The sequence below is a fragment of the Perca flavescens genome, chromosome 8 (assembly GCF_004354835.1).
Source record: "Perca flavescens isolate YP-PL-M2 chromosome 8, PFLA_1.0, whole genome shotgun sequence".
NCBI classification, from domain to species: Eukaryota; Metazoa; Chordata; class Actinopteri; order Perciformes; family Percidae; genus Perca; species Perca flavescens.
The window spans coordinates 34549914-34576699 of NC_041338.1; the positions used below are offsets into that span (position 1 = coordinate 34549914).

The window sequence follows — 26786 nt, forward strand, 5'->3', positions numbered from 1 at the left end:
ATAAGGGTTCATCCTCTGGGGGAGCATGAATATTCAAAATAAATGCAACTACAATCAGGCCAGTTAGGAAAGGAAAAAAAAAAAAGAATTTAGACAAAATAAAAAACTGATATTCTTTAAAGAGGTAAAAGATACTCTGTTTATTCTAAATGTTTTGAAAATTAGAAACAGAACAACATTTAATAGTCTCTGAAATCTCATACAATAAAAAGGACAGTTGCTCCAACTCCGATACATTCTTTGAAAAGACTCATCAGGCTTAAATTTAGACTTAACAGTATTTGAATATACAAATTGAATAATAGACCAATTTAAGAAATAAAAACAAAAAAGATCAGAACACTTTAGATTTTATTAAAAGGCCATTTTAGGGTTTGTATTTAGATATTGAAGACTATCCAGACCTTTTCCAAGACCTGAATACTCCCTAACTTTATGTGGAGAGGTCAAATACTATTTTAAGAGTTTGTAGAACATAATTTGGTGAATATAATTAGCAAAGGAAACTCCAGTGAGCAGGCGGAGGAAGCAGTGTGAAATAATCAGAGAAGCACTTTCAGCTGTTCATCCTTGTTCAGAGGTGGTGAAGAAAAACTGTGCAGTCCTGATTGGTCAGTGTGGTTTGAAACAGATTGTACTTGGGTAAAAAAAAAAAACATATACAACAAAACAATGCATTTCCTTCTCTCCAGGAATGTCAAAAAACACAAAGAAATGAGGTTCAATATCACTGTGCACAGTAACGGCTACGGTTACATTTTCCAAACATTAAAAGTCACAAAGAAACGGCACTTTGAAGATATTACGCCTCAGGAAAGAACCATTCATAAGGGCACATTTGTTCTTAAAGGGCAAAAACGAGTTATTTAAGAGAATATGTCAACGGAGCAGACAGTTTTCCTTGTTTTTGCACCGGTAGGCAATTTATTTTTTGGCGTTGTTGGGCAAAAACACCATAATAATGTTTCTGCATTCCCTCTTGGCTCTGTTTTTGAAATCTAGCCCATGCCATGAGACATCGGCCAATCACAGGTCATTTCAGAGAGAGAGGGCGTTCCTATTGGCTGTTCTACACATGCAGATAGAGAGGCAAGCGGGAAAGCTGCAGGAAGAGGTCTTTTTTTGTTTTCGCTTTTCTACCCACTGCAGCTTTAATGTAAATTATTTGTAGTATAAATGTTTCCCAAATAAAATAACAATGAATAAAACGAGACTAAGAGTCTACATCCATGCTAGAAGCTCTGTGAGTCTGTACTTAAGAACGGCAGCGTTTTGAGCTAAATGCTAACATGCTAATGTTTAGCAGGTAAAACGTTTACCGTGATCGCTGTCTTGGATTCAAGTTTTAGCATGCTAACATTTGCCAATTACATTAGACCTCTAATGGCGCCATGGATCAGAGGTGGGCCCCATTCAGTTTGTCTCGAGCTTGAGGATTACACATTCCTGCCAGAGGTGTTACACCCTCACTGATCTACCCAGCACAGTTTTTATTGCGGCAAGAAACACAGCAAGAAAACGGCCCGCTAGTAAACATGGATGCAAACATAAGAGCAGGGATCTCAAACAGGGGGTCCGGGACCCATAGCGGGTCCTCAGAGTCAATGCAGGGGTCCTCCAAATGATTGTTGATTTTTCAATTAATCCAACATATAAATGAATATAAATCCCCACTAAAGATGGCCTATAGGTAAGGTATAATCACTAAGGTAGCCATCCAAAGATACAGTTAATCCTAAAGATTCCACTGTGCCACATGTATGTTTTAAAATGAAAACATGATTTATAAAATCATGGCAACAATTATAAGTATTATAAGTAATATTTAAATAGCTTAGTATTCTATGCAAAAATGGTATGTATAAAGGCATTAGGCTGCCCTACACGTTATTGTAGGCCCAGTTTAAAAGGTGCTCCAAGCGATGTTGGGCGACGGCACTTCTTGTTGACGTTCAAAGTATTATCAAATAACCCACAGTGTTACAGTGTGTTCGGGGACAGGCAGCTAGCAGATAGTGAGGAGATGTTTTTTACAGTGTGTTCAGGGGACAGGCAGCTAGCAGATAGTGAGGAGATGTTTTTTACAGTGTGTTCAGGGGACAGGCAGCTAGCAGATAGTGAGGAGATGTTTTTTACAGTGTGTTCAGGGGACAGGCAGCTAGCAGATAGTGAGGAGATGTTTTTTACAGTGTGTTCAGGGGACAGACAGCTAGCAGATAGTGAAGAGATGTTTTTTACAGTGTGTTCAGGGGACAGGCAGCTAGCAGATAATGAGATGTTTTTACAGTGTGTTCAGGGGACAGACAGCTAGCAGATAGTGAAGAGATGTTTTTTACAGTGTGCTCAGGGGACAGGCAGCTAGCAGATAGTGAGGAGATGTTTTTTACAGTGTGTTCAGGGGACAGGCAGCTAGCAGATAGTGAGGAGATGTTTTTTACAGGGTGTTCAGGGGACAGGCAGCTAGCAGATAGTGAGGAGATGTTTTTTACAGTGTGTTCAGGGGACAGGCAGCTAGCAGATAGTGAGGAGATGTTTGCTGTATGTGACAAAAAATGGTGTAGCCTAAAAAACGCGTGACATCGCTTAGAGCACCTTTAATATGCAACTATATTTTATACAATATATGTAGTAGGGGGTCCCTGCTCCGTCTCTCTTTCAGGTAAGGGGTCCTTGGCTTAAAATACGTTGAAGACCCCTGCATTAGAGGATTTAAAATAATTCAGTAATCCTTAATCCTACAACCTGGACTATATACCTTTCCTCCACACATGCTATATATCCTGAACCTTTGCCTCTCCATACAGCTTATTTTTTCTTAATGTTAAATAGTTTTACGTATGTGTTATTTGTTTCTGTATTTATTGTTTGTTTATTTCATATTCATGTTTAATAAGGTAATGTATGCACCAATAACCAAGGCAAATTCCTCCTAAGTGCTACTCACTTCACAATACATCCTTTTTTGATTCTGATAGTTCTTAATCCTTTTTTTTAAGGGAATTTAATTCAACAATTTTGTTGGACCTCAAGGATTCACAGAATGTGTTTTAGTGAGAAACTCTGCCTGTAAACACAACTTTTGTTGGTTTATGAGAAAACTCCACAGGGCACCTTTAACTATGTGATATTATTTAAATTCAACACAGGAAGGAGGAAGGAAGAATCATTCCAATAATTAAAGAATATTTCATTTCATTGTGGCTTTACGTGTTATGCTGATGCACAGTGCCACTTCTACAGACACCAAAAAAACCCCACCAATGATAATCATAGTTTCCTCAAAAGTTTGGAAAAGCAGTCAAAGAGTCATTTTCGGTGGTCCGTAGCTGCTCTAAGAAGATCCAGCATCTTAATGAGCAAATAAAAAAAACATAAAAGACATGACTGATTCATGTAGAAGAAACTCTTCTTAAGATTATCTACACATCCAGCAGCATCGGCCTGCCGTCAGTCTTACCCGGTTAGATCTTTCAATTTCTCCCAGAAAGGTAAGAAGATGTCAAGGGTCAGAGACGCAGACTGAGTGCCTTCTGGGCACTGCAGCCGAGTCTGAATCGGATTTTCTGCGGCTCAGAAAACAGCCATCGAGGTTCAGTGCAGCGCTCTGCAAAACCCCAGCTGGACTCTGCAGGTTCATGGCCTCCACTGTGCAGCGGGTGAACCACAGCTGGTCAGACGGAGAACTCGGCGCCGCCCTTCCAGGCGCGTCTGGGGAGCAGGGTTGGTAGTTTGAGTCCAGCAAAGGGGCTGATCCACAACAGCGACGGCGGACCTCCAAACACCGACCTCAGCCCCGCCCAGCGAGTCTGACGCTCCCACGTCGGCTTCTCGTTCTTCAGACGCTCGATCTCCTGACACACAGAGATACGCAACCTCGTTACACACAGACATACATACCTTCACTACACACGGATAAATAGTCTTACCGTACTCGGAGACAGACAGGGAGTACTGAAACACTATTATAACATATTATTTAGAGTAAAGTGATGTATACAGAACATGAGTTTATGTTCAGTTCAGTCACTTTATATTACAGATGGGAAATAATCAGTACAAATAAACTAAAAAGACAATAACATAAAAACAAAGTACAAAGAACATAAAATATACAGAACACAATTAGACACAATGCTACAGCAGCAATATCAACAATAAAATTTAAATTACATGTGCATATTAAGCCGACTTATTGCTAGGGATGAGGATTTTTAGTTTTTTATTGATATTGATAACATTTTCAAGACTGTTTAACATTGAAATTGAAATTGTTTATTTAAGAGGATAACCCCTTGAGATGAAGCATCTCGTTTTCGAGGGGGTCCGATCCGAGTCTTTATCGATACTTTTATATTATTTGGTGGAAAGATGAGACGACAAATTCTTAAACATGCTGCAGGTAGAATTGTGAAGATCCAGGACTTAGCCCAAAAATGTTAACATCGACAATTTCTCAGTCCCTCCCCCCTTTCTGCTAAAGCCCAAACCGGTCTCCTAAGCCCCTCCCCCCACAAGGGAGAATGAATGCGTGTGCATGAGCAGTGATTGACACGCAGTTACATACCGGACGCAGCCCAGCTGGCGCATACACATCTGACATTATGAGATCTCCGTGACTATTTATACCGGCGCTGGTGCTCGCGACACTAGCTGCAGTCTTCTCCTGAACAGAGGTGGCGCTAATGAGCAAAGGCTACCGACGCTGCCCTTTCTACGGACTAGAAGAAGAAGAAAAAGGTAAACAACGGCAGAACTGGCAGCAGCATTGACCTACTTCGTCGGATCGAGCCTTTCATTCACCATAAAGAGCTCATCTTTACCCGGTAAGTTTACCAGAGAGACCTGCAGTCACTCTGAGAGTCCTGACATCCGCTTGTTGGCGAACTCATTCAGGCTTCCTGTTTCTGCTTTGTCGCACGCCACTGAAAAAAAAGAGCCGTGCGCAACCTCGGCTCGGCCGGGTATTACATAATTTTAACGTCACGATGTCACGCGCCACCTTGGATGCATGCGCAACCAGATGTTCGAATAGTTCGAATATTCGGTGTTAATTTAGAGGGAATATTCGAACGTCATTTTTGAGCAATTTTGAAAGCCCTAGTACTTAATAGAACCAGGACTTGAGACCCATCCCTAGTTATTGCACAGGCAACGGAGGAGTTTTTACTGTTACTGCTCTTGAATCGGGATACTCTTGGATCTACGGTCTCAGGGGAATGAAAGACAGCGAGTTTATGTCCTCACCGTCTCGTCGTTGCAGATGGAGTGGAGCTGAGTGCTGAACATTACAGCTGTGAAGGTGAAGAAGAGGAGGGCTTCCATGCAGAGGAAGATCATCAGCATCATCGTCACCGGAGGAGAGAAATCACTGCACTCTGGAAGCAAGAAAAAACAACACGGTGAACTGCAGCTAGCTTCTGTCAGCCCCAGTGGGGTTCCTGATATAACCACATAGGTGATACTGGGTATCACTTGATACAAACAAGAACTTTGAGGCCCAGGCCTAGATGAAGAAAAGATAACTAAAAATTTAAATAAAATATAGCTAAAGGGCTAACTTGTTCAAAAGCTAACTTTTTTTCTCAACCTGGACCCTGGACCCTAAAAGTCTCTCTCTCTCTCTCTCTCTCTCTCTCTCTCTCTCTCTCTCTCTCTCTCTCTCTCTCTATATATATATATATATATATATATATATATATATATATATATATATATATATATATATATATATATATATATATATATATATATATATATATATATATAATATATCATAAGTCACGTGAGACTTATGATAACAACAGTATTTTAGAAATTGGGCCAATATTAAGCGAGACTGCTGAAACAAGCTACAAAGTAGGCCTAATGTTAACCGGCAATTTTATCATCGTAAAACACACTTCATTCAAAACTAAAATCAAAAGCCGTCTTGGTTCATCTTTCCACTGTTCCAATAATCAACACTCTGGTTTGTTTGAAATAAACCCTTAATTCACCCATTTACACATGCATGCTAAAAGTCCTGATTATTTACATGGAGTCTGGTGGAGATATGCTGGCTCTATACACGCTAAAAGTCCTGATTATTTACATGGAGTCTGGTGGAAATATGCTGGCTCTATACACGCTAAAAGTCCTGATTATTTACATGGAGTCTGGTGGAAATATGCTGGCTCTATACACGCTAAAAATCCTGTTTATTTACATGGAGTCTGGTGGAAATATGCTGGCTCTATACACGCTAAAAGTCCTGATTATTTACATGGAGTCTGGTGGAAATATGCTGGCTCTATACACGCTAAAAATCCTGTTTATTTACATGGAGTCTGGTGGAAATATGCTGGCTATATACACGCTAAAAGTCCTGATTATTTACATGGAGTCTGGTGGAGATATGCTGGCTATATACACGCTAAAAGTCCTGATTATTTACATGGAGTCTGGTGGAGATATGCTGGCTCTATACACGCTAAAAGTCCTGATTATTTACATGGAGTCTGGTGGAGATATGCTGGCTATATACACGCTAAAAGTCCTGATTATTTACATGGAGTCTGGTGGAGATATGCTGGCTCTATACACGCTAAAAGTCCTGATTATTTACATGGAGTCTGGTGGAGATATGCTGGCTCTATACACGCTAAAAGTCCTGATTATTTACATGGAGTCTGGTGGAGATATGCTGGCTCTATACACGCTAAAAGTCCTTATTATTTACATGGAGTCTGGTGGAGATATGCTGGCTCTATACACGCTAAAAGTCCTGATTATTTACATGGAGTCTGGTGGAGATATGCTGGCTATATACAAGATAAAAGTCTTGATTATTTACATGGAGTCTGGTGGGATCTCTGAGCCGTTTCATGTTAGACAAAGAGAATCTTACTCTTTAACTAAAAGGTGTATCTCTGTAGGGATCCTTTCCAAAATGTTGTCAGACACTTAGGATAACAATCTGAGCCTGTCTGTTGTTAAACAGCACTTTTAGTGGACATAAAATAATGCACATTTGCCCTATAGGATCACATTGCTGTCCCGTTCACGGCTGCAGGTTACAGTGTTCTCGTTAAATACTGGACCAATTTCAGAGAGCTTTGTTCACATTAGTCACTTAGACACCAGTGCATGGGAAAAACGAATTACCCTTCAAGCGGTTTTCAGGACTCACCTCTCCACTGGACTTTGATGCAGGTGATGAACTGGTATCCACAGAGAGCCAGAGCGTGACTGGAGATCATAGCTATGTACATCTGTGGACAGAGGAAAATGTACCAGACTCGGTATTAGTGTATTAGGTATAGTGTTTTAACATCTCAGAGTCGGAGGGGTCTTTGAAAATACGTTTCTCTTTCATTAGCTTCAAATAGTTGTGGTGCCAAAATGTGTAGCCTGACCGAAAGTTTAGATGCAAAGAAAAAAAGGAGGGGAGGTGCATAATTAAAGAAAAGTGAGCAAAAGTGTGCAAAATGTGTTCTTTGTATTTTCATTACATTTCTCTGTATTTGAGTTTCATCCGCTGCAACATCTAAGCTCTAAACACTTTTGTAACTACTAATAAAAGTGCTACAACAGCTGCAACTAACAATTATTTTCATTAGTGATTAATCTGATGATCATTTTCTCGATTTGTGGCTTAATCGTTTGGTCTATAAAATGTCTGGAAATGAAAAAAAAAATGTCCATACCAGTTTCTCAAAGTCCAGATGACATCTTTAAATGTATTGTTTTGTCCAAAACCTAAAGCTATTCAGTTTAATATGACATAAAACAGAAAAAGGCAGGACATCTCCAAATTTGAGAGGTTGAACACAGCATGTTCTGTTATTTTACACAAAGATGAATCGATTATCAAAATAGTTGGTGTGATTTTTCTATCGATCAACTAATCGTTGCAGCTCTAGTTGCAACCCAGTCTAATCTATTCACACACACATTTGTCACCGTTGTTGCTTCCCCATTCCGCAAATGATGACTGACTGGTGGCCAAGAGTCAGGATTGAACATTAAAAAAAGAGAAATATGAGTCATTTAAAGGGTAACTACCATTTTTCAACCTGGACCCCTGTTTTCCTATGGTTTTGTGTCTAAGTGACTGATGGGAACAACAATCTTTGACATTGGTCCAGTATTGAGCGAGGTCGCTGCAGTCGGCAGCGGCGAAACAAGCTACAATGTGAGTTAATAGGACAACTATGCAGCTTGTATTTACCTTCACAAAAGTGCTTGTTTTGCCGCTTACAGACTCAGATTATTATTCTAAGTGTCTGACACCATTATGGAAAGGATTTCTAAGGAGGTCGACCTTTCTGTTAAAGAGTAAGATCCTTTTATAATACACAATATACATAAAAACATCTGTGAAATCACATTTGCTAAACCCACCAAACTCGATGTAAATAAAGAGTAATTTAAGCATTGTAAAACACACTTCATTCAAAGTCGACAGAAACAAAATAAAACTATTAAAAGCCGTTTTGGGTCGTCTTTCCACTTTTCCAACCATCACTACTCTAGTTTTGGTTGAAATAAACACATAGTTTACTGATTTACATCATTGACAATATGTTGGCTCTATACACGCTAAAAGTAGTGATTTTTTAGCTTGTTTCGCCGCTGCCGACTGCAGCGATTCGATTAATACTGGACCAATGTCAAAGATTGTTGTTCCCATCAGTCACTTGGACACAAAAACATAGGAAAATAGGGTCCAGGTTGAAAAAAAAATGGTAGTTACTAGAGATGCACCGATTGACTGGCCGGTGACCGGACTTGGCAGATTTTCACGTGATATATATATATATATATATATATATATATATATATATATATATATATATATATATATATATATATATATTGATATTGATATGAGAAGAAGGAAATGGTTCTAACATTGCACTTTAGATGTGTGTGAATGTCCCACACCAGGAGTCATGTATATAGTTCTGTTTTATAGTGATCCATTATCTATTAAAAAAATGTTCTATTAAAGAAAAGATAGAAAATAAATATCTGTGTGTGCTGGAAAGTGGTTAGAAAAAATGAAATCGGAATCGGCTAAAATCGGTATTGGCAGTTCAAACTCAATGAAAAAATCGGAAATCGGCCTAGAAAGTTGAAATCGGTGCATCTCTAGTAGTTACCCTTTGACCATGCAACAACATAACCATTTTGTTATAAACAAAACTTTCTGTCTCTCAAATTTACATTCTACGCTAATTCTTTTTCTTTTCTTTCACTTCTCAACAATACAAAACATCTCTAGTTTTAACTAATTATATAATATATCTCTGGCTGACGTGTGTGGAAGTCAGCCTGAAGAAGAAAGAAGAAAATCAGATAAGTAAGTGGTCAGGACAGTAAATGAGCTTACAGTGAAGAGGACGAAGAAGCGCTGGTTTTTCTCCCCGACACAGTTGTTGACCCAGGGACAGTGGTGGTCCATCTTGCGGATGCAGCGCTTACAGATACTATAGAAGAACGGGGAAGGAATAACACGGCAGTATTACTTCCCAACTAGACTAACTTTACTAACAGTTTTAAAACAATCACCTCAGCTGGCTTGTCGATAACAGCTAAAGATGATGACAAAGAATTGGTTCAGTGTCTCGTTCTGCTTCCAGAAAACCTCCCAAATCAATCAGTGCAGCTTTAGGAGCAGCAGAGTTAGGGCGTTTTCACACATACCTCGTTTGGTCCGGACTTTCGGACTTTTTAGTTTGATCCGAACCAAAATTACAGGTGTGAAACCTCCCCCAGACCACGGTCCGGATCAAAAGACCAAATTTTGGTCCAATAAAAAGAGGTGGTCTCGGTCCGGACCAAACTGAACCATGGTCCGGTTCGTTTATAGTGTGAAAGCATTTTTTGGATGGTTCGGACTTTTGGACCAAATACAAGAAGCTCTGGCAGGATCTCCTTGTGTTAGCTCCTTTAAGGTGCTTAGTGAGAGAGAGTGACGGTGAATGCGTTCAGAGAAGACAGCTGTCGGCTATCAGAGCAGAGAATACATCAGCAGTTTATTGGTTAAGTGGTAAATGTACAGCGTAGGTTTCAGTTTGTCTCTGAATAAATGCTCCAGAAAGAAAGTTCCCGTATCTTGCTTCTCAACATCACAACAAAACAAAAAGGGCCGCGGCAGTAGGGGGAGAGCAGCAGTCAGTTGGAAAAACTCCGACACAGAGAGAGGATATGAGAGGACGAGGAAGCCCTTCAACAAACCAATCAGTTAGAAGTATCTGGAGACGTAGCTCACGTATGTGATGACGGCAGGACGTAGGTTTGTCATGTATAGATCTTTAGTGCGCTTGCAAAACTGCATTGTGAAACCACAACTTACCGGATCAAATGTATACAATGTAACAAAAACATGAACCTTGGTCCGGACCTTGGTTTGGACTTTCATGTGTGAAAACGCCCTTAATATTGAAACTCTAGTCTGGATCAATGGAAGTACATTTCCAGGATAAAGCCCGACACCTGATTAGGGTTCCGAACCCGTTGCTAATACGGCACCGGTTCCTTAATGACCGGTATCTACCGGACCGAATAGCAACGCGGATTTCGGTGTGACATTTTGGTGCTACCGATATGCCTGCGCTGCTCTCTGATGCTCCAAAACGGATGTTAGAGGCAACAGAAGCATCTCTGCATGTGACGCTAGTTAACACTACACTCGACAGCAGCTAACGTTAGCCTCCCGTTAGCTAGTAGCGGGATTAAACACGGTTAAAATGCTGACCGCTAACGTTAAACGGTGGGACTGTATTTCCCTGTAGAGGATTCCAACTCCGGGACATAACATCCTGCAGCTGTCGGAAAAACACAGACGGAAACTTGTGCATTCAAAGTTATTGTTAAATACCCTTTTCCCATCTGGTGGTTGTTTTATGTCATTCAACAGCAATTTACTGGTGAAAAAAGTTATTGTTATAAGTTATAGTTATTTCTATATTATTAAATCATTTAATTGTGACCATATGGCCTTTTCAATAAACAAGCTGTTCTTTAATGTTGCAGACGGTTGTTTAGTACCCTTCTTTTTTTTTTTACCGTCTTAAAAAGTATCGGTTCAGGCACCGTTTAGGCACAAGCACCGTTTTAAAAGTACCGCTTTAATACCGGTATTGGAAAAAACCCAAACCATACCTAACCCTACACCTGATGAGTTTAAAAATTTACAAAATATATGTTTACGCCAACATAATTTCCTCTCCAACTGGGAGGTTTTGGGACTGATTGGTGGGATTGCTGTGGACGAACTACACACGGCGATACACTGGTAAAAGCTAATGAGGTTTAACCATGTATCAGCTAATTTAAATAGCTCACGGTACTGGATTGTTTGAACAATCATTTAATATTGTATGTTGCGTTTACTTTTGCGGGGTGCAAATGTTCCACCAAAACAAGTTTTTTTTTCCTATCCCAGAATGTATATGTGGTGTAGGTCTGGCAATGTGAGACTATTGAAACTCCCTCCAGGTAGTATGAACCCTTCTGACCTGCAGTGATGAGCCCTCTCGGGTTTGATGCTGCAGCATTTTGGACATTTGTAGATGACCTCGCCCGGCTTCAGCTGCAGACTCTCCAAGTATTTTTTAGTGGCGTTTCCTTTAGGAACGGCTCCCTTAGGAGAGAAAAGAGGAAACATGGACAATGAAAAGAAAGAATGGGAAAGATCTTATGGCTTAGTTGCAACTTGGAGCTCCTATTTTTTGCTAGGGCTGCACAATATACAGTTTTTTTTAATCGTCATTGCAATATTAACTGGCGCAATAAACACATTGCGAAAGGCTGCGACATATCGTGAGAGACAGACACAAAAGTGCAGATTGAAATGTAACTGTCATTCTGTTTTTTAGTGGTGCCTTTTATATCTATGTTCGATTTGTTCAAAAAAAGAATGTGTATGAAATGATTTCCTTTTTCATTGGTTGTATTTTATCAGAATATTGAAAGCAGCAAAACTGAGTTCACTTTAATATCTATTTATCGCAAGTAATATCTAGGGCTGGGTACCGAATTCAATACTTTTTAGGGACAGACCAAATTGCCTCTAAAGTATTGAGAAATCCCTCGCTATTCATTACCCAATTTCAATACCTAGGGAGTAAATCTCATTGTCAGTGAGCCAATCAGCACGCAGCATGCTCCTACCAAGATCTAATAATGTTTGGGATTGGCTGTCTAATGTTACACGTCGTAGAGACACGCAGGAAAAACTCTACGTTACACAGAGACGGACGGGGCTTAAAGGACAATTCACTGATTAGCTTACAACGCTAGTATTCAAGGCACAGGGAAAGTAAAAACAAATCGCTATTTATACCACTAAGAAGACTCAAAATATCACCACACTTCAACGGTAGCATAATGAGGGTCCCTAAATGTTAACCGAAGCATTGAGAACTTGTTTACAGACAGTTTATTATAAGATAGATTATTATTATTAGTCGCGTTCTCGTGTACAGGCGGCCGCCTTCTTGGGAGCTACCATCTCTCTAAACTATTTTATAATAAACTGAGAGTACAGTTACAAAGTTCTCAGCGCTTTCATTAACATTTAGGGACCCTCATTATGCTACCGTTGAAGTGTGGTGATATTTTGAGCCTTGTTAGTGGTATAGAAATAGTGATTTGTTTTTACTTTGCCTGTGCCCCGAATCCTAGCGTTGTAAGCTAATCGGCGGTCCGTGCTAGCTTGTTTCAAGCTACAAACACATTCAATTAGCATGAAAACATGTCCCAGAGAACGATCGAGTGGGTACACATCTGTTATTAACCCCTAGGTTCGTTTTGCGCCGGAATTGTCCTTTAAGTAGTAGGAGCTGAAACATTAATAAAAAATTTAATTAATACAAAATGTTTATTGTTGCAATTTCTTTTTGTTTTGTAAAATTGGTATTGAAAAAAGTATCATTTAGGAACCGGTATCAAAGTCACAGTATTGCATCGGTACCGTGTCAAATATTTTTTTAACAATAGCCCAGCCCTAGTAATATCATTATCATGATATTCAACAACCCTATCGCATATTTTCCTCATACCGTGCAGCCCCATTTGTTGCCATTGAAACTAAAATCATATACAGTACAGGCCAAAAGTTTGGACACACCTTCTCATTGAATGTGTTTCCTTTTTATTTTCATGATTATTTACATTGTAGATTCTCACTGAAGGCATCAAAACTATGAATGAACACATATGGAATTATGTACTTAACAAAAAAGTGTGAAATAACTGAAAACATGTCTTATATTTTAGATTCTTCAAAGTAGCCACTCTTTGCTTTTTTTGATAACTCTGCAAACCCTTGGTGTTCTCTCAATGAGCTTCATGAGGTAGTCACCTGAAATGGTTTTACCTTCACAGGTGTGCTTTGTCAGGGTTAATTAGTGGAAGTTTTTCCCTTATTAATAAAAAAAGCAAAGGGTGGCTACTTTGAAGAATCTAAAATATAAGACATGTTTTAAGTTATTTCACACTTTTTTGTTAAGTTCATAATTCCATATGTGTTCATTCATAGTTTTGATGCCTTCAGTGAGAATCTACAATGCAAATAGTCATGAAAATAAAGAAACACATTGAATGAGGTGTGTCCAAACTTTTGGCCTGTACTGTATATGCAGTACATGCTCACCGGGTCGGTCAGCATGGTGCGGAGGTGGGAGGCCAGCGCCAGCACAGCCAGGCTGTTGAAGAACACTCCGTTGACCACGGCGTACCAGAAGCTCCGGGAAGGCAGCAGCATGACGAACGTGACCACAAAGTCCGCGAATAAGACCAGGAACCAGGTGATGAAGGCACACACCATGCCGCAACAGTCCTGGATGAACCAGAGTCGCTTGGCTTCGCCGTGGGAACTCTTCTCCACCTCCGCCTCCTCCTCCTCCTCCCCGTCCAGCAGGGGGCGCTGCTGCTCCACGTCCCTCAGTCTGTGACCCGAGGACATTCTGCCCTGATGGAGGGAACCGAGGAAGAAAAGGCAAGTTAGGGCACTTACACACCCACCTGTAGTTCGGTAGACACAATTTTTATTTGGTTGGGTTTGCTTTCACACTGCACTTTGTCAAACGCACCAATCAAATAATTAAAGGAACACGCCGACTTATTGGGACTTTATCTTATTCTCCGTAACCCCCAGGGTTAGACAAGTCGATACATACCCTTCTCATCTCCGTGCGTGCTGTAACGCTGTCTGACGGTTCCAGCATTAACTTAGCCCAGCACAGATCCTGCAAGTAACTGGTTCCAACTAGCCTAGCTTAGCACAGATCCTGCAGGTAACTGGTTCCAACTAGCCTACTGCTCCGAATTGTGACAAAAGTGACAAAATAACACCAACATGTTCCTATTTACATGTTGTGATTTATAGAGTCACAGCGTGTATAAAAAACAACGTAACATGAGACACAGTCATCTTCTAACCGTAAACAAACCGGGAACTATATTCTCAGACAGGCTTGCTGCGAGCATATCACTCCGCCCAAGTACTATATTCTTCCGCCTGAGAATATAGTTCCCGGTTTGTTTACAGTTAGAAGATGGCTGTGTCTCATGTTACGTTGTTATTTGTACACGCTGTGACTCTACAAATCACAACATGTAAATAGGAACATGCTGGCGTCATTTTGTTATTCGTCATTTTCTTATTGGGAGCAGTAGGATTACTGGAACCATTCACCTGCATGTTCTGTGCTGGCCTGATGCCGCTGAAGCCGTCAGACAGCATTACAGCACGCACGGAGATGAGAAGGGTATGTATGGACTTGTCTTACTCTGGGGGTTACGGTGAATAAGCTAAACTCCTAATAAGTCGGCATGTTCCTTTAAAACTGATCATGTGAGCATGATCTTCATCTCGATATAAAACAGGGCCAAAAGTATGTTGACAACCTTGTAAAAGTGATTTTGGTCTGTGTCTATTTTTCTAGTTTAGTCCGGCCCTTTACTTCCAACAAAGGGAAACGTCACAATTTAATTTTATATGATTTATTTTCCATAATCAAGCAGCCCTACTGGATATTTATATATATAGAAAATATTTTTTTCCAAAGTCAGCAACTGGGTGTCCTAAAGGTGTTTTATTTATCTATATTTGAATGTACTATTTCAATGGTTTCAATCAATATTTAAATAAAATAGCATTGTATCCTGACTTCATAGTAAAGACACGTCTTAGAGACGTCCAGCTTGAATCAGTGTAACTGAAGTTAGACTCAGTGTGATGCATACTTACTTGAAGTGCCTCTACTTTATAGCATTATCTCTTCTCCTCCAACTGCTCCATGGAGTCACAAGCTGCTTTGCCTCCGAGTCACATCGCTGCAGACAGAGAAAAAAGTTCATGCAGTGGTGGAGGAAGTATTCAGATACTTCACATCAGTAAAAGGACTAATACAACACTTTGAAAATACTCCACTACAAGTCCTGAATTCAAAACCTTACTTAAAAAGTATGTAAGTATTATCAGAAAAATGTACTTAAAGTATGAAAAGTAAAGGTATGCTGCCAGTCAGTGTTTTCCTCTTCTATCGGATGTTTCTGGCTTAATATTCCTGCTGCAATAATGTGTATGTTGCATTTTACTGCTGTAGATGTTTACGGCTGAGCTCATTTTAACTCCTGTATATCATATTTAATAAAATCATCATAAGTTTGTAGCGTTGCTGTCCTGTGATAACCACATATCTCTAAAACAGTTTTAAAACATTTCATGGTGTCAGAAAAAACAGCCCTGTTTTCAGCTTTGTGTTGATGCATTTTCCAGCTGATCCAAGAGGCTTTTTAAAGACTTTATTTAAAGAATTTTCTCAACATAAAGTGGTGCGGCTGTAAGCAGTCCAACAAAGTGCTGCCGCGAGGGACTAAACACAGAGATGCATAAACACACTGTGACGCGCTCAAGGTTGTACTGCAATGATTTATTCCTCCACACGTAAAATACAACTAGCACTGCAGTTACCAAATGTAAAGTATTCGGACCTAGGCTCACCCCCTCTCGGTCAAAGCCCAAAAAACCCAGGTGAAGCAAACAAATTGCTTGATTGAAGAAATTCTTAGTCGATTAGTTGATTTAATCGACAGATCTGTAAATCTGAGCTTCTCCGCAAAGAGTCCTGCAAAGCACCACTTCAATTCTTGCATTTACCAGAGATGTGCTCGTACGTTTCTTGGAAATAAGTCATTCAGCATGAAAAAATAAAGCATAAAACATAATTAATCACCTAAAGAAATCTAAGTTGACTAAGACCAAAACGACCGATTTGTCGACTAATCGACTAAGAAGGAGCAGCCCTACAAACAAATATGTTATCACTTCCGCTCAAACCGCAATGAAAACACCCACCACCTACAATATAAGTGCACAACACAATAATCAACAAACAACATAAATGAGACCATAAACAACATACAATATGTGGCTCCTACTTCATCCTACAATTTGTTTTTCACAAACATTCAACATCAACACATCAGGAGATACGTGGTTTTCACTGGACAGGAAGGGGAAGAAAAACTGTCATCTGAAAAGTAACTAAAGCTGTCACACAAATGTAGTGGAGTAAATAGTACATAATGTACCTCTTGAGATGTAGAGGAGTAAAAGTTACAAGTAGAAAGTAGAAAATATTGAAAACACTCAAATAGGGTACCTTAAATTTGGACTTAAGTACAGTACTTGAGTAAATGTAATCAGTTACATTCCACCACTTTTAACCTAGCGTCATTAGCTACGTTAGCATAACAAACTTAGCAGCCACCTACTTCTAGGTTCTAAGCTGCTGTTAGCCACATTTAGCTTCCGGTACTCGCTACCGTTTATTGTGAAATAAATAGTCTAATTACAATAAAGTAGGTCTGGTTACAGACAGGGACGTTATAACGCCAAAAGCACACTAAGCATGACTAACGTTATAAACAGAAGCTAGCTACTGTAACGTTACACTGGTTAGCGTTAGCTCACCTAAGCTAGCGCACAGCTAACGTTTAGCTTATCCAGCTGTCATATGTTTAGCTACAAATTCTTCGTTTTAGATATTCAACACCTGGCAGGTAAACCGACACAAGAGCCACAATTAACGCGACGAGACGATATATTTTGTGGGTGATTAATATTGCCACAGGAATGATATTATACCTCAATATTAACATTAACATGCACATCTTCATGAGACTGAACAACAGAGATTTAGCATTTTTCAAACGCTAAAATATTGATCTTCAGCTCTGGGAGATGTGTTTTTAATATTATTAGAACATGCATCACTTTATGTCAGATACGTTAACTCACCTTTTGAAAACTAACCATTAATACATTTCTGGTTAAATGTCATACAAAAATAAAATGTATCTGAGATATGTTTGGGCTTGGCCCCTGTTCGGGACTGATGCTGCATTCCAGTGATGTCGGGATAATCGGAAAAATGTGATCCCAAGTGGGACAATTTACGTTAACGCTCTACAACTAGGAAAGTTGGAAAAATCTTTGCTATACGCACAGGCTACACTATTTGCCGAGTTGGCATCATATTGGCGGACCAAAGTAAATGTTGGATTCATGGTAAGAAATGTTTAAATTCACGTATTGCATTTTTTTTCGCTCCCATGTAATTTGTAATCTGGTAATAGATACTAGAAAAAAATATCAACGTGTTGTTTAAACGTTCTGAGCAATAAAATACAACACATCTTGGTTGTATCGTCCAAGTTGTTGCTCCCACATTACGATTTAAAGCTCATCCACAGCCGCACACCGAAGACGACAGAACCACTTCATACTTCTGGAAGGGGGACCATCCAAGGGGCACCTGAATGCAGCATACCGTCTCTCCCATAGAAAAGCAACAGAAGTGGGGCCAGAGACTGTCAATATACAGTCTATTCTTATATACTGTCTATGGTTAAACCGGGTTAACCAGACGGACATTTGCCAGATCAACAGGAGAATATTGTTTGAAAATGTTTTTGATAAATCAAAAAACTCACCCTTGTCTCGCTTGGCAAAGTTTATTTTCAGATGTGGAATGTAGTGCCCTATATTTAGAAATATAGGGTACTAGTGGAATGGGCTCATTGCTGTCCCCTGTGGTCGTTGGAGGAAGAACACCCACTAAAATATTAAATTATTCAATTTTTTTGGCTCACATCAATATTTATTCTGATATTAACCCTAACTAATAACAGTTCACAATACAAAAAAAAAAAATCATTTGTTTGAGTGTAATTGCTAATTATAGTTTCTATTTTTATTCTGGTCTTATTTTATATACTCCTATTTCAATTATACTTTTTTCTATTCATTTATGCTTATTTCCGTCTTCCCCAATTCCCCCACTGTGTATCAACAAAGCCTTATCTTATCTCATCAACACAGCCAACATTTTTATGTTAAATGTTGTTGAAGCTTCTTCAGTGGAAAAAAAACAACACTGATAAAAATACAACTAGTCTCAACGCCAGCTTTATTATTGGTTATTTGAGTGTGAATTAAATAAGGCACATTCACCATTTTTAAACCATCCAAACATGAAAATAAATTAAAAAAAGATAATACAAAAATAATGAGGACTTCTGATTGGGGTTTGACATCTTTCCATCTTAAATAAGACACTGAAAGGTTACAAAGACTGCTGAATGTGTGTGTGTGTGTGTGTGTGTGTGTGTGTGTGTGTCAAACACATCGAAGGAGAGTGTTTTCACGGTCGACCGTGAAAACACTGACCCACAGTTTTAGGGCTGCAGGTATCGCCAATGATTTCCCGAATCGATTCGATTGCATTTACGATTCAATATCAATTAGGTGACAGGACAATTTTTAGTTATAATGCCAATTTTGCTTGGATATTAAAGATTCTCAGAGATCTTCTGCTGTAAATTGTACAAGCAAGAAGCAACCCTTGAATATCTTTATAATGATGTCTACAATAAGAATTGACCCCCAAAAAAGTTAGTTTAAAAGGACTTTTAGCTAATACATACATTGTGAAAATGCAAGTATTCAAAAAATTGATTTCTAGATTTTATAAATCGAAATCGGATCACGTTAGGGCTGCACGATATTAGGAAAATATCTAATTGCGATTATTTTGACTGATATTGCGAAATGATTCACGATATTGGAGGGGATGATCGTTTTTGTATCAGTCTCATTTTCACTGAAAAAGCTAACAAATAAAAAAATGATTGAAGTGTGATTTTTGCGAGGATGTGTACCAAATAAATCGGTTTTCTGTAGTCTGTAGGATAGGATGTGTAGGCCGGGACGTCTCCGCAGCACCACAGTACTTTATTTTAGAACGGTTTTACACATATTTTGCCTTTAACAAATATGACACCCCCCTTGCGATTTGGATATTGCACCAGTTCATATTGCGACTTTTGATAAAATTGCGATTAATTGCACAGCCCTAGATCACGCACACAAAGATTGATTTTAAATGGAGGATTGACTATTCTAAGCCAGCCCTAGTCGGTTTAAACTGAAGCTCCGTCCTCACTACAATCAATCACACGCACACGCACACGCACGCGCGCGCACACACACACACACACACACACACACACACACACAGTGAGCTACGTGGACATTATTGTGAACAGTAGGGCTGATGGTGACAATTCTACAGTACTGCAACAGTTTCATAATGTAATTTGTATTAAATCAGTTTGAATTCTTCTTCTCTCTGGTGGTTTTGCGCGCTTTCTTCCGCTCTTTAACAACTCTGAGTCACTGCTGACCAATCTGTGCTTGGAATAAAAACATTTTAAAAAACAGCTGTGTGATCCTTTAACAAAACGAAAAAAAAAAAAAAACATTCTCCCATTCAGGAGACGCTGAACCTGTCTGCACACACTGCCGTCAGAAAGAGTCAGATAAAAATTAAAAGAATCATAATAAAAAAAATATAAGTGGAGTACAATGTTAAAACAGGGAAAACAGGCAAAACCAACCAAACTGTAAATTCATTTATAAATTTCTAACGCTAAAAAAAGACGCTAGTATTCAAGTAAAACAAGGTGTTCTTCCAATGAAGTCTGGTGCAGATCAGAGCTACAGTCTGGTGGCTTGAATCAAAAACTAAATCAATGACATTCACGCAAATTAAAACAACAGTTTGTATCCCTTTTTTTCCCTCTCTCTGTGAAGGTTAGAAAGTGCTCTAAACTCGGGTGAGAGGAGGAGGAGGAGGAAGAGGAGGAGGGTTAACTGATCTTTTAACCGCTTGCACTTTTCCACGCTGGCAAATGTTTCTGTAAAAATGTCAAAAACGGTTTTAGTAGAAGTCAGCCCACAGAAACGCCACTTGGCGGCGTCGTTTCTAACCGCTACGGCTGCAGCGACGGTCGGCTGCGTGGAGTCGATCTCCAGTCGTGTGCTTTCATTGCTTCTTTTCAGTCTCTTTTTTTTTTTTTGGCGTTTGTGTTACTTTCGTGGCAAAGTCAGTTTTTGTGCTCCTTTATAATCTCCCTGTAGCCTACCAATCCTCGCGACGTCTCCGTCAACTTCAGTCCGAGCCTCCGGGATTCGACTCCTCCGTGCGGTCTCCGTCTCTCCGGTCGCCTCCGTCAGACTGGATTGCGTGGCGGAGCTCAGCGGAGCGGGAAGGACCCGAGTCTGCGTCCGTGTCCTCGGACGCCAAAGCCTCGTCGCTGCCGTGAGCGTCGGACGGCTCCGGCTCTCCGCGCCGAGGGCGGAGACTCCGGCCGGTGTCGCCGTCACGTGAAGCGCAGGATGAAGCGGTCGGAGTGTGCGTGGGACGGGGTTCAAACGGATTATCGGCGTGCGCCGATGCATCGCCGGGCGAGGGCGGCGAGGTCTCGCTACCGGCGGAGTGGGTTTCACTGGCGTCAGGCTGTGCGTCGTCTCCGTCAGCGTGCCCGTCGTCTGTCCGATCCCTCTCTTCTCGCGGAGTGTGTTCGGGCGTGTCTGGAGCGCGTGTGGGCTCCGGCGTTTGTTGTCCCGAGTCCAGGGTGTGACAGCGACCCAGGGGCCGCGCTCTCAGCCGGGGCCCGGCCGCGAGGCTCGCCGAGGGGCTGCTGACCTCCACCGTCTCCCTGCGCCTCAACTTCGGCCTGTCTGGATTCCCCTATTAAAAATAATTAAAGATCAGATCAGGACTGCATCTAACAATTATTTTTATAGTCAATTCATCTGAATATTTTTTTTTTTTCATTTATGGATTAGTTGTTTGATCGCTAAAATGTCAGAAAAAAAAAATGGTGAAAAATGTGGATCAGCGTTTCACCAAAAAGCCCAAGATAACGTCCTCAAATGTCTCGTTTTGGTCTTAGTCGACTAAGATTTCTTTAGTCGATTAGTCATTTTTTATGCTTATTCATGCTTAATTACTAATTATTTCCAAGAAACTTATGAGCACATTTATGGTAAACACAAGATTTAAAGTGGTGCTTTTGCAGGATTAATTGTGGAGAAACTCAGTTTTACAGATGGTTAATTAACTACATTTATATTGTGCTTTTCTAGTCTTAACCACCTCTCAAAGCTCACAGCTCTGTCAATTACATCAACTAATCGATTAGTGTTAGTAAGTTAATGAGTGTTAGTTAACTAAGAATTTCTTTAGTCGAGGACAGCCGTACTCGTTTTGTCCCCCAGTTTCCTGTCCCAGAGGAGAGAAGACACTAGAACAATATTCACATCCATTGAATCCATCCTCTACACATCCATCGCCACAAAACGGGACAAACGCAGTTTACAACACACAATTTTGGTTTTTGAAAAAGCGGACTTTTCAGGATGAAACGGATTCATTTAGTCATCTGTCTTGTACCTTTTTTCTCAAAAGGAAAAAAATAAATAATTTCCAAACATTTTGGTTTCTATTTTTTAACATGATCTATTTCTTGCATTTGCACCGAGTTTTAGTAAAATGGGAAAAAAAATCCTTTTTCAACTGGATAAAAGACTGAATTACAAATTACAGTCATTATCTCTTTTAGTTTTGAAACACCATGGTATGGTTTACATTTTGTACTACTTTGTAATCTGCAAGTGCCTTTATCATTTCAAGTGTTGTCAATTGAAAAAGAAAAAAGGTTATTGTGTATCAAAATGTAAAGAAAGTTAGTTGTACTCTGGCCTCACACAACAAACAATAGAAAGTTAACATCACAATTTATTCATTTAACAAACAGGAGCGTCAGTAGCATGAGGAAGAACCATGCACAGCCACAACAGCCTGGCACCTCCTGCACCTCCTGCACCCCCCAATTAAGCATGCGGTAGTTGAGAGAGAAAAGGGAACATTGTCACACTTTCCTTTCTTCCCTAATTGGACTAAGTTTATGGACACTGCTGTGCATCAATAAGTAAGTCTGAGGTCCTGTCGGTACGGGACGATGTTGTGCAGGATTTATGAGTTAACAGTAGGCTAATTCACGAGGGTGCTATTTTATGTGTGAGCTAATATTGCGCATCTGTTTATGTGTGCTGTGAGAGTTATGTTTCTGTTTATTGAATGCGTTATTCATTGCAAATATAACGGAGAAAGTAGTTTAATCTCAGTAATGATGGCGTATTAATTAGGTTATTACTGTCGCTCTGTTAAAGGCAAAAGTTCCACTGTACTGTCGTCGCAGATCACGGACTTCTGATTGAGTCTAGACTTAAAAAGACGTGAAAGTAGGTCAAATTGTAATTACTGCCCCTACCAGCAGGCGGCAGCATAGCCATGTCCATTTACAAAGGGCATTGCAGTGTATGTCTGATCGAACTATTAGCCCATAATAGCAGAAAAAGAATATTTATGTAAAGAGATATAGTAAAATAAAAAGTGCTTCCCCCCCTCCCGACGATATCATCATCCATCACGATGTTTTACTGTAAACATCGTCAACTGCCAATTTAGGGGACATCGCCCAACCATATTACATACTCATCAGTCCAATATGCATCCTGCACACTACTTTGCACTATTACTTTTTGCACTTTACATCCCACTCCATGTGTACTTGTCTTGATATTATGTCTTATTTGTATTTTAAAACTACTTGATGGCCAAGAATACAGCTGATGCCAATTCTCTCCCCCCCCCTCGTCAAAGCCAGGCGACAAAAGCACAAAGCGAGCCGATCCACTTTTCCATGTTGATAAGAGCATTAAAATGAGAAAAAAATAATAATGGGACAAAAAGAAATCAAGGGACATTTAGAATAGATAAAAATATGCGAGTTAACTATGACATTAATGCGATTAATCGCGATTAAATATTTTATATTTGTTTCTACGGTACCTGGTTCTGGTTTGTTGAACACCTGGAGGGAGGACCAGAGGAACCCTTCTTCATCTGCTGCATCCTGAATCAGAGCACATCCGAACACAGTGGATAAGATAAGATAACTTTATGGTTGTTAGTGGTTTGTGAGAGAGCTGAGGGTTTTGGCGAGCGGCTACCTGCTGATGGACTGGGCCAGCTTCTGTCTCCGGCCGTTGGCGTGATCCTGCAGCCGCAGACGCTGGACGAACGAATGAGCTGCAGCGACAACAAGGGAAATCAAATCCTAAGTAGTGACGAACAGAATTTAACATACAAGAGTTTTGCTTAAAAAAAAAAAAAAAAAAAAAAAAAAAAAAATGAATAGTGACACCTAATGACTGAACACCTGATAATAACACATGAAATGTTTGAAATGAGGCTGAAAATAAATCAGAAAATTCTGAATGGATTAATAGTTTTGTTCCAAAGCTTGGAATAAACGCTGTCTTCCCTCCTGGAGGCTGAGTGGACAACTTTACAGCTGTGGCAGGCACTTTATTTTTGCCGTTGTTGGGGCAGAAATTCCATAATAGTCACTCAGCATATTGCAATTCCAGTGATTTGAGAAAACTAGATTCCTACACAACCTCTTGGCTATTTCCAGGCTTATGATAATAGGCTCGTTGGAGATGAACTGCCTCGCCTGTAAAGTCGGACGGTTTACAGCCTTTTACAGCAGCCTTCAGGCTGAATAGGAAGTCACAGAAACACATCCTGCTCTACATGTGATCTGTTGCTGATATTAATAGACAACAGACTGTAGATGATGCGTAATCTGAAAGGATTTAGGCAGGCAAGGCAAGGCAGCTTTATCTGTATAGCACATTTCAGCAACAGGGCAATTCAAAGTGCTTACAATAATAAACAAATTAAAAACAATAAAAGACAAGAATAAAATTGATAGTGCAGTATAAGAATAAAAGTTACCGTGCAGTATAAGAAATTAAAGTTAATAAAATAGATTATTTAAAGAAAAGCAACATCAAAAAATTAGATTTAGTCTCTCCGACTTCTAAACGTCACAACATGTGTTCTGTACAGAATAAGCCTTTAAATCAGACAAATAGCAGTTAAAATCCCTCCAATTCAAAAACAATAAAAAAGGTTATATAAAACGTCATCATCATGTTGAGTCGATTCTGAACCAATCAGCTGTTAGATCAGCCGAGAGGCCTTGGTCTCGTGAGGTTACCGTTGCCCACGTGTGCATGACGTCGGAGCAAGTCGGGAACAGGTCGGACACAAATCTAACCGGCGCTCATTGGGCGGCGATTGCCGGTGACCGATTCTGCGCAGGCCTGGCTCATCTCGAACGAGCCTAATCTAGAACAGTGACGGGAGACTTTGGCCAATCGCAGGGCATTTCAGAGAGAGGGCGAGCGTTCCTATTGGCTGTGGACAGGAAAAGCTGCAGGAAGAGGGTCTCGATCCACATGAAATTCTGGCGTTTATTTCGCTTTCTATCTACTGCAGTTTTAAGAGGAACTGATTTTGAACTGAATTACCCAGAGCTCCTTTGGGCACAGAGAGGAGTTTGATTGGTTCAGCGTCGGGAGAAAGCCCGGACGCTGTCTGCAGAGCTCTCAGGATCTCCGTGTTCTGAAGAAGAAAAACGTTAAAAAGTTAATGTTACTGCTAATATTGTTATTTATAACTGCTAATGCTTTATTCAATATTGCTCTATAGCTCTGAATCATATAAAAAAATAATACTAAAAAAGATCTTTAAAAGGTTGACAAGGTGTGTGAAAAGATTTGTGCACTGATGAGACATTTAAACATTAGTACATATACATATGTTATCTTACCGGACAAGAATAACACATTTTTCCATGGTTAGCAACACAACATACAGTACGGATATGCAGCATATTTCATGTAGTAAAGATTGGAAACAGTGACAGTTAAGTCAAATGGGCTTCAGTGTCGTTGTAGTGTGTGTAGCACCACCTTTCCGCCCAGCTCATAGGCGCAGTCCAGCGGCGTCCTCTGCCTCTTGTTCCTGAGGCCGGGTGAGGCTCCGCCCCTCAGCAGCAGCTCCACCAGCGCCTGGTGTCCGCCCCGCACCGCCTCATGGAGAGCAGTGTTCCCCTGAAGGTTCGCCACGTTCACCAACGCATTACTCTGAACACACACACAAATCACACACACACACGTTTGTTATACTATCTTTGTCATTGACTAAATGCATTCCCTAGCCCCTTACCCTAACCTTAACCATCACAACTAAATGCCTAACCTTAACCCTTACCCTAACCATAACCTAATTCTATCCCTGATCCTAAAACCAAGTCTTAACCCTCAAACAGCCCTTTAAACTCGTGGGGACCCCACAAATATAGTAAAACAGGTACACATACACACTCACACACACACACACACACACACACACACACACACACACACACACACACACACACACACACACACACACACACACACACACACACACACACACACACACACACACACACACAGCATTCTCATTAAAAGCAATTTAATGTCTTTTAGAAACGGCATCTTCTCTGTGGCAGTGTTGGTGTCTGTCTGTCTGTCTGTCTGGCCTTTTCTTAGACGTTAGATTGTTGGTTTCATCATGCTGTTAAAATGTACTTAAGTACAAATTCAAGGTACTTACCTAAATACTTGTGCAACTAACCATTGGTTTCATTTTCTATTAATCTGCGGATTATGTTCTTGATTAATCGATTGTTCGTTTGGTCTACAAAATGTCCGAAAGTCGTTGTCCATCCCAGTTTCACAAAGTCCAAGGTGACGTCTTTAAAAGTCTTGTTTTGTCCAAAACCCAAAGATAATCAGTTTATTAGGCAGAAAAGAGCAGGAAATCTACATATTAGAGAGGCTGAAAACATCATTTTCTGACATTTGAAAAACTACTTTATGGATTATCAAAATAGGTGGCGAAGGTTTTTTGTGTTGATCGACTAATCGATTAGTTAGTGGACTAATCGCTATAGCTCTAGTTGAGTAGTTCCACGTTCTGCCACTTTATACTACATCTCAGCTGAAAATATTGTACTTTTTACTCCACTACAATTGTCTGACAGCTTTAGTTACTTTTCAGATGACAGTTTTTCATCCCATTTCTGTCCAGTGAAAATCACGTATCTCCAGATGTGTTGATGATGAATGTTTGTGATAAACTGAAGGATGAAGTGTGTCTTTGTGTTGAGAAGATTCTCCTCCTTCTTAAAAGGTGCTCTAAGCGATGTCGCACGTTTTTTAGGCTACATTTTTTGTCACATACAGCAAACATCTCCTCACTATCTGCTAGCTGCCTGTCCCCTGAACACACTGTAAAAAACATCTCCTCACTATCTGCTAGCTGCCTGTCCCCTGAACACACTGTAAAAAACATCTCTTCACTATATGCTAGCTGCCTGTCCCCTGAACACACTGTAAAAAAACATCTCCTCACTATCTGCTAGCTGCCTGTCCCCTGAACACACTGTAAAAAACATCTCCTCACTATCTGCTAGCTGCC

General features: G+C 40.1%; 2 protein-coding genes across 3 annotated transcripts in view; both read right to left on the bottom strand.

Annotated features, from left to right (window-relative positions):
• Positions 1-2630: 2630 nt before the first annotated feature.
• LOC114560318 (zinc finger DHHC-type palmitoyltransferase 7) lies at positions 2631-18050 on the bottom strand. 2 transcript variants are annotated; one of them, XM_028585615.1, is made up of 8 exons: positions 17992-18050; positions 15242-15327; positions 13643-13960; positions 11505-11629; positions 9374-9470; positions 7169-7250; positions 5245-5375; positions 2631-3851 (listed from the first exon to the last, which is right to left on the bottom strand). In XM_028585615.1, exons 3-8 carry the CDS (start codon positions 13952-13954, stop codon positions 3672-3674), a joined length of 927 nt encoding a protein of 308 aa, XP_028441416.1. In that variant the 5' UTR covers positions 13955-13960; positions 15242-15327; positions 17992-18050; the 3' UTR covers positions 2631-3671. The 2 variants fall into 2 exon arrangements, with proteins under 2 accessions (XP_028441416.1, XP_028441415.1); XM_028585614.1 differs by lacking the exon at positions 17992-18050 and adding an exon at positions 17297-17505.
• Positions 18051-18450: 400 nt separating this feature from the next.
• The window catches only part of ankrd27 (ankyrin repeat domain 27 (VPS9 domain)), a 63948-nt gene continuing 55612 nt past the window's right edge, over positions 18451-26786 (bottom strand). The window contains exons 25-29 of the mRNA XM_028585361.1: positions 25232-25405; positions 24788-24881; positions 23420-23498; positions 23259-23322; positions 18451-21092 (exon numbers count right to left, since the gene is read on the bottom strand). Of these exons, the coding sequence (XP_028441162.1) occupies positions 20511-21092; positions 23259-23322; positions 23420-23498; positions 24788-24881; positions 25232-25405 (993 nt within the window). The 3' untranslated portion in view covers positions 18451-20510. The remainder of the gene's footprint in view (positions 21093-23258; positions 23323-23419; positions 23499-24787; positions 24882-25231; positions 25406-26786) is intronic.

Bases quoted from the DNA above. Each gene is read 5' to 3' on its own strand.
- LOC114560318 (XM_028585615.1), bottom strand. From the start codon at position 13,954: ATGTCCTCGGGTCACAGACTGAGGGACGTGGAGCAGCAGCGCCCCCTG. The intron at 5,376-7,168 runs GTGAGTCCTGAA...TCTTGCTTCCAG, and splicing joins CATCAAAGTCCAGTGGAGAG to AGTGCAGTGATTTCTCTCCT. The intron at 3,852-5,244 runs GTGAGGACATAA...TCTGTGTGTCAG, and splicing joins CCATCTGCAACGACGAGACG to GAGATCGAGCGTCTGAAGAA.